The 8,638-nt window shown below is 24.0% G+C and overlaps 1 protein-coding gene across 1 annotated transcript; it reads right to left on the bottom strand.

The window, feature by feature from the left end:
* Nucleotides 1-326: 326 nt before the first annotated feature.
* LOC101514129 (WAT1-related protein At1g43650) lies at nucleotides 327-8,234 on the bottom strand. The gene is made up of 7 exons (XM_004516572.3): nucleotides 7,930-8,234; nucleotides 7,667-7,729; nucleotides 6,911-7,027; nucleotides 6,561-6,810; nucleotides 5,913-6,071; nucleotides 2,021-2,172; nucleotides 327-740 (listed from the first exon to the last, which is right to left on the bottom strand). Exons 1-7 carry the CDS (start codon nucleotides 8,133-8,135, stop codon nucleotides 599-601), a joined length of 1,089 nt encoding a protein of 362 aa, XP_004516629.1. The 5' UTR covers nucleotides 8,136-8,234; the 3' UTR covers nucleotides 327-598.
* Nucleotides 8,235-8,638: the final 404 nt, after the last annotated feature.

The following is an 8,638-nucleotide window of genomic DNA, read 5'->3' as shown; positions in this document are numbered from 1 at the left end:
CTTGAAGTTCTTTCCATACCTTTGATGCCAACTACATCCACATAACACTTTGTGAAATTTCTAGGTTCAAAAATTGATTCAACCAAGACATGACCATGGTGTTACAACAATTCCATGCAATAGAATTATGACCTTTGCCGTTGGGATGAATTAGGGTTCTTATGAAGAAGCCAACAGTTAAAACTATATATATTAAAGGTTAAATAACTAATTTTATTTAACACAAGTGCTAAAATTAAATAAGACAAAAACTTTGTCACTTAATTTTTCTATTAATTAGTATATTGGTACATTTAAGATAAACAATAAATATAGACAATTGTATTTAGAGATTACTTAATAAATATTTAAAATATATTTATTTATAGGCCTCGAGGGCCACTGCTACATAGATCTACCAGTATACTCTCTCTGATCATTATACATCTTAACTCTTATTTATATTTGTGATCAGAGCGAATATATTTATATTCTATAAAAAAATAGAGAGAAAAAAATGCATAAAGCTGAATAAATTAAAGTTGACAAGATATACATGATAATGTAGAAGGTGCATTCAACATAGTTGAACATCTTTTGTTGAATTTTGTCATGTCGATCAGGATTGTATAACGCACTCCAATCTGGTATCTACTTTTGCTTGTTCAGCTTCAAGGTTTTCCATTTTTATACCCCCCTCCTTATTCTTACCCCACAACACACTATAGAGTCCAATAACTAGCAAAACAGTGCCACCAATACTATCATGATGAAAAAAATCAATGATTAATTAATAACTAAACTCCTAACATTTGTATCATGTCATATACTATTTATTACACAAAAACCATTATTTTCTATTATATATGAGTTATTGAAGTCTTAATTATATTTTTAGTGGAGGCAAAATATTTATAACATTTTTACAAAGGAAAAATATTATTAATTATATACTTTAGAAAATTATATAGTTAATATTAGGAAAAAATATACAATAAGTAATTAAAATTAAGTTTTTATAAATTACTTATAATTTTCTTGTACAGTTCAATGTCATATTTGAAAATAATTTCATGATTTTTTTACTGTCCTCTGTATATACTAAAAAAAACAAGCGTGTATAGTAACGTATAACATACATATGATTATAAATGTTATATTGTTATAAAATTGAATTTTTCCTTTGTATGTGTGTCTTTAGAGTTGAAAAATTAATTAATAGTGTAAATTAGAAAAACTAATTTATTGGACAACACCTATAATGTCTATTTAGATAGTTTTTACAAACATATCATCCTTGATTAGGGACTATTTTAACTATGAAAATTTTTAGGATAAAATTAATGTTTTTTATTTTTATTTTATATTTTTATTTTTAAATTTCTAAGAGACCAAATATATTTTACATATTTTTTCTCAAAGGACCAACTTAAATCTTTATATCAATATGAAAAGCTATTATAATATGGATTCACGTGTAATTGTTCCCATATAACCTTTGAGTATCATGTAAAATTAAATGGAGCTGTCTAATTGTTATGGACAACACTTAAAAGAGAATTTCGCTATTTTTAATAAATTTTAATTTTAATAAATATTATATATATTTCCTATTTTTTTATCATAAAATTTAGTTTTTACTAAAAATAGTATAAGAGATCATTTTAAGACTTTTTTAGAAGTTTATAGTAGACGGAGTCCAATTATATAATTCTTTCGTTTTTTATTATAAACTCTCATTGTTTTTTCACTTTTATTAACAAAAGTTTATAGGCAGTTAATATATTTATTTTATATGTTAGTATTTCTGAAACAACGTTTACATTTTAAATGTTTGAAATTTAATTTTTCATATTTTCAAATAAATTTATAGTATTAATAGAAAATATGTTTAAAAAAATATATTAAATGTAACTAGTAAAATTAAAAGGGCACTTATATTTAAGAACATATATTTTTCTTCAAAGGTACTTGTAATTATAGAGAGATAGGTTATAATTGCATTATTGCTTGAAAAAAGAAACAAGAATAAAATATGAACCTTCCCCAAAAGAGTGTTTCTTTCCACCAAATTGCTGAAAAAATTGCTGTGATTACAAGAGCTAGAGGGGTGAACATGGCAGTGAAAACTGGACCTTTAATCTCTATAGTGCATACTTGCAGCCAATAACAAATGCCGGTTACAATTACACCCTGTCAATACCAATAAAATGTAATTAATGCAATAAATAATTAATAATTTTCTTTGTAATTAGTAAAAATTGATAAGACCTTTGTAATGTCTCACATTCAAAAGAAATAAGAAACGAAAATAAATATTTTATAAAGTATAACATTCTTCAAATTACAAGATAATTTTGTGACAATATGTATAATCCAATATATATAAAAAAGAAATTTAATGTAGTATTATAGTCTATCGATTTAGGTCACTTATCAAATTATACATACACTGCGTCTTAATAGTGTTAGGTGTGAGAGTTATATCGGAAAAAATTAAAATTTTTAACATGAAAAATTGTTAAACTCTAGAAAAGAGTTCATGTGTTGTTTCTCACATTACAAGTTGATTTGGTAAAGAATTTATTAACTGAAAATAAAAAAATCATTTATAAACATAAAAATCATTTTATTAAAAATAATTTTTATGCAGAAAATAAAATGGCTATTTGATTAGTTTTTGAAGAAATTATTTTTAATATCGGTTAAAAATGAGGAAATCATTTTTAATATATGAGAGCGAAATGCAAAATCTATTTTATCAAAAGTTGAATATTTAAAATATCTACTCTTATCGATTTTATTCAATAATTATAGTTGAAAATATCTCACTTAAAAAATGAATAAACGATTAAATATCTCTATTCATAATTATTCATAATTGATTGTTGAATATCAAAATATATTTTTATAACCCCATATTAAAGATGTCCACGATATGACATTATCTATAATCTATAATGTAAAAGCCAAAAAGTTTATGAAATACTTCTTTGGATTTCAAATAGATGTAAAAGTAAACTAAAAAAATTTGATATACGTAGTCTAATTTTTTTTCCGTCTATCATAATTTAAATTTTTAATCATATATAATTGACTTTTTTTACTTCACTTTTGTTTATATTCAATACCAAAATAGTAGAAATGAAAAGACCACTGATTTAGAACAAATCATAAAATTATATCTCTAGTTTAGATGATAATAACCTAATCACATACTGTATTTTTGTTGAGATACATTTTAATCCTAGATAATTGGTTGTATCTTTTCCATGATCGATTGTGACGTTTGTGCTATAACAATAATTGGCTCTATATATAGGAATCGTGGTCCATTAAGATCTTATATGTCGATAGTGTTGTGATATGATATGATGTGCGAGTGGAATCATTATGACTATAAGAAGGTTAACATAAGTTGGCTAAGACTATGACATTCGACCATCTTGTAGAAGAGAAATGTAACCACATTATGTCTTGTTAGACATCCACTACCTTAATAACATTTCAAAAAAGCATGTATCTTGCAACTAGGAATCAATATCACTATATAGATTAGAGTGGTAAAATGGGTCGAATTTATTAAGACAATTGATTTAATTCGATATTTTTAATGAGTTGCATTTTAGATTTGAATTTAATCATTTAAAATTATATATTCCGTTTAATCTATTAAAAAAATATAGGATAGTGACGAAATAAAATAGATTAATATTTTTGATTTAATTACTTCCTGCTTTTTTTTTAAAGTTAATCATAGAGTGAAACAAACTAGTCCATTTTTGCCACCTAGCTATTTGGATGTATATATGAAATGTTCACAAAATACTAATTATACACTAAAAAAATATTTAATTCACACTAATATTAAAGAAAAGTGTTTCTAATTAAAGACAACACTAATATTTTGTGAACCTTACAATCTAACTCATAATGTTTGAAAAATGTTTTATTTAGGTAGTTTAGTTAATGAGTTAAAAAAACACCTAGTACATTTTAAGAATGAGGTCCTAGTTCACATCTGAAACAATTACACAACCACTAATTTATTAATATTTTTACCTATAAAAAAGACTTCAACAATTTAATATATTTTTATTAATTTAGGTACTAAAAATCTATTATATAAAGTCCGTTTTCTACATATTATAAAAAAATGATTTTTATATTTTATAATTTAAATATTATTTGTTAGAGATTTGAAAGAAACAAAAGCTATTTTATTTTATTTATTGTAATGAGAATTATTATTTTTCAAATAATTAATTACATAAAATAATTTTTATAATAAATAACTCAAAATAACTTCTCAAATGAAACAATTTTAATTTTTTTTTAAATCTCAATTATTTTTAAACTATAACAAACAGATACAAACTCGTTAGAGCAGTTTGTTTTTTACTCTTACATTAATATTTTTTTTATTAAAAAGTAATTTATTTAAAAATATAAACTTTATCAAAGACTCAAAATAATACCAACACTTATAGTTCACATCCTATAGCTACATCTTAGTTGGCCGTATACCACTTATCATAGATATATAATTCACCTTTCTAGCAATTATTGGCTATATGAGAAATACTAACCTTGAGTTTAATTTTGATTTTAAAAATACTATTAACTTTGGACCTTCTTTATAATTATATATACTTTCGACCTTCTTTATAATTATATATATTGAGACGTAGTAGTATAATAGTTCAACTGATAAACATTAATATTGATAAATTATTGATATTTATTAATTTGTGTTCGGATAAAAAAAGGTTGAATTATTAATGTGTATGACTTGTTCTATCGATGACTTTTATTTTTCTTCCAAACTTTATTTCCCTTTTGTATATATCAAGGAACTTTGCAGAGGTAGGAAATGGAGACAGGATGAGACACCAGGTGCACATTGGACCTAGGAAGTTTCCCTTTATTTACTTTTGTTCCCCTTAATTTAATTGAAACAAAATTAATTGTCTCCAAATTTTTAAATTTGAGATTTTGTTTGGCTATTCTTAAGATTTTTTTTTCAAAATATATTTGGGAGTTTATTTTTTATAACATATTATGCTCATTAATGACAAAAAGTTTCTTTTAATAAAATGATGTTGATTTAGACCGGTAACAATGAATTTCAAAAGAATATATCTAATTACATTTGAGCAATGAAACTGAAAAAAAAAAAAGTTGCAACACTTTTATTCTTTTGAAATTCACTATTTTTAGTTTAAATGAACAATGTCACAAAATATAATTTTTTATCATTAATAATTCCCACAATATGGTAAACACATATTTGAATTTGAAATTTCGTCAAAAAGAAATCCAAATTTTATGGGAAACCAAAGAAAATAAACCTCACATTGAATTGTGAGGAAAAAGAATGTAATATGTAAAACATGAGATTCAGTTCAATTTTATTCGATATAGGGGTCAAGCCAACACTTATAAAAGTGCGAAAAATTTTAATATGAGATATTTTAAATCTTATAACAGTATTTTATTAAAGTTATTATTATTTTTTTGAAAAATTAATTTTTGGATATTTTAGAATATAAAATTATTTATTAAATCAATATAATTAATTTTAAATAATATTTTTTTAAATTAATAAAAATAATTAATTTAATATTTGTTGAAACAATATTAATTTTAGTTAATATTTTATTAGTTTTAGTTTTTGAAAATATTAAAATATGAGATATTTTTATTTATTAAATAATTTTTATAGAAGTCTAAAACAATAGTTTTATTGATCTTACTCTTTGACCTGTCATATTTAAAAGAGTAATTATATTTAAGAATAATTTTTTTTAGTGAGTGATTATAATTAAGGATACAATGGTTATGTGTTTATTTTTTACTACAAACAAATTTATGATTTTATGATTAAATAAGATTGTGTGTTCATGGATGAAAATATTAGATAATGAACCTACACAATAAGCCACTGAGAGAAGATGAAAATCCCATCCTAATTTCCATGCTGAAGGATTCCTCTCCATTGCAATAGCCAAAATACCTGACTGTATGAAGCTAAAAAAGCATTGTATAATTGTGAGCCTAAATTTTGCTGGATATTGCTTTACAATAAATCCCTGAAACAAATACATAAAAAATAATTAGAAAATAAATCAAATAAATAATTATATTGACCATGAGAAAAAACACAAAGAGACATGTTTGCGTAATGTCTTACGGTTTTGTCCTTAATAAAATATGCTTCAGTGGATTAAGGAGTTGTTGAGGTTTGAAAAAAAAAGTTTAATTTGTTTCATTTTTTTAGACTTAATTTCTAAGTTAATGAATATGTTGATCAAGAGAATGAAAAACACTAATCATTTTAATTTTTAGATAAAAATACACACGTAGTTTCTTGTTTCTTTAAGTTTAACTCAATTTTTACTTATGACCAGCCATTATTTTAATAACTTCATGATATTTTTTTAAATGAAAATTCAGAAAAAGGATCACAATGTGTATATTTTAAAATTTAAAGGTTAATTTTGCAAAATGAACATAATAAAAATATTTTTGTAAAAAAATAAATAAAAAAATAAATAAAGAGTTGGCAATAAGATACCTACCTGCAAAATAAGCCATAAGGACCAACCAGTGTTTGCTGAGAGCATCATAAGAGAGCCTTTAATGTTATCCCCTTTAGAGTGAACCTTAGTGAATGAGTTAATAATATGATTCTCATTTTTTGGATACCACTTTATGAAATCTAACTCAGGTCCTTTGACTAATGCAAATACTATAGCCCCAGAAAGACTCAAAACAGAGCCCAAAATCTTTGCCAATCCATGTTTGTATTTTATTGAAATGCTTTCTACCCTGAAATTTCCATTAACCATTTTCACTAAAATATTGAAATTTGGATTAAAAATATTTTTTTATTTAAAATAAATGGTTATTTGTAATTTAATTAAATTACCCAATTAAAACAGCCATGATGAATGTAATGGAAGGGATTGTGTTTGTGCTTGCAGCTGCAAATGTTGCAGAGGTATAATTTATTGCAACATAGTAAAGGTTTGAACTTGCTGTTAACCTGTATATATATATATATAAATAGGAACAAATAAAAAGACTAATTAATTAGAGCTTAGAATATAATATTTTTTTTGGTCAAGAAACATAGAATATAATTATTACTAGATAATATTGATTAAATTATTACTTAAAGAAGATAGAGATAAAAACAAATTTTGCCTTTAACTTTTTTGTCACTAGATTAATTATTAATACCGAATTAGATAAGTAACTAGTTGAATTTAAGTGATTTATGAACTTTAATTAAAAATGAATGGTAGGGAGAATCCAAATTCGAATTTTGATTAAATAAATTTTGAGTAGACTCTACTTATTTTTCAGTAGAGTTCTGAACTATCAGACTTTCTTTTCCTTAAAAATTAAAATGTTATCATATAAAATATATAATTAGAGCCATTAAATTTTTCTTCTATTTTTTCTTTAATTAAATTTGTCTAGTAGTGAAAATTTTTTGGGTGAAGTTCTAAGTTTTCAAATTAACCAAAAAGTAACGGAATGGTTTAATAACAAAAAATTTTGAGACGAATTTTAATTTTTTTATATTTTGTTTTTATGTCATTAATTCAATATTTTGAACAACAAATTTAGACTTTTTACATTAAACAAATAAAGAGTGTCAAGAAAGAGATATACATACCCAACAAGGGAAACTAGAAACAATTTGCACAATAAGTTGCATGACAAAGGATCAGCATGGTTACTGCAAAAATTTCAAAATTAAAAACCAAACAAATTTGTTAAACATACACTTTTAATTAAAATAATTTCATTTTATTTCTTTTTAGTTACACTCAAATATGTTACTAACATGATTCACGTCGGTTACATATTTAGATGTAACCAACGTGAAATAATCTTAGTACAAAAGAAGGGTAATAATATAAATAAGTATAGTTGAACCTGTCAAAATATGCAAATGGAGATAAAGCAAGTGATGCAAAGATTTGTCGATAAACAACAAACACATAAGGACTCATTCCTTTGGAAATTGCAACCTTTGATAACAAAGCCATTCCTGCATATACAAATTGAATACATAGCATTGAGATATAAGGTTTATGTTTTTCCAACATCACCATACACATTCTTAGCAAACTACTCTTCATTTTTTGTGTGCTACCTAATTACCAACATGAAATTTTGGCCTCAAAATAAGGGAAAACTTAGTTCAAATTTATAGAGCTTTATTATTGAACTCAATATATTTGGTTTCAGCTTTATGCTTTTATAACTAGCTTTGTGCTTTATATATAACTTGACATCAAAGTGGCATTAATTTGGCCCATCCAATTGAAAAGTTAAATCACTAAGCACTAGATGAATTTGTAAGATGAAGGGTATATAGTGGGGGCGCATGTTAGCTAGATTGTACATTTGTATAGTAAAGGTAGCAACACTATTATTGTACAAGAGTACAATGTTTGATGCTTTGTTTCTAAAATTGTCTTTGTCAATTTTTTTTTCTTCTTCTAAAATTGCAAAATTAAGAGAAACCTTTTGCAAACACTAAATCAAATAGTTCAAAGAAGCAATCATTGAATTACGTAGTTACTCAAAATATGATTAATCATTGAATTAACTATTTATTAGGATTTGCCAATATATATAT

The sequence above is a fragment of the Cicer arietinum genome, chromosome 8 (genome assembly GCF_000331145.2).
Source record: "Cicer arietinum cultivar CDC Frontier isolate Library 1 chromosome 8, Cicar.CDCFrontier_v2.0, whole genome shotgun sequence".
NCBI classification, from domain to species: Eukaryota; Viridiplantae; Streptophyta; class Magnoliopsida; order Fabales; family Fabaceae; genus Cicer; species Cicer arietinum.
This window is presented reverse-complemented; position numbering and strand designations above follow the sequence as displayed.

Coding starts and splice junctions, on each gene's coding strand:
- LOC101514129 (XM_004516572.3), bottom strand. CDS start 8,135: ATGAAGAGTAGTTTGCTAAGAATGTGTATGGTGATGTTGGAAAAACAT. Junction 7,028..7,666: donor TTTCTAGTTTCCCTTGTTGG/GTATGTATATCT, acceptor ATATATATACAG/GTTAACAGCAAGTTCAAACC. Junction 2,173..5,912: donor TTCTCTCAGTGGCTTATTGT/GTAGGTTCATTA, acceptor TGGTATTGACAG/GGTGTAATTGTAACCGGCAT.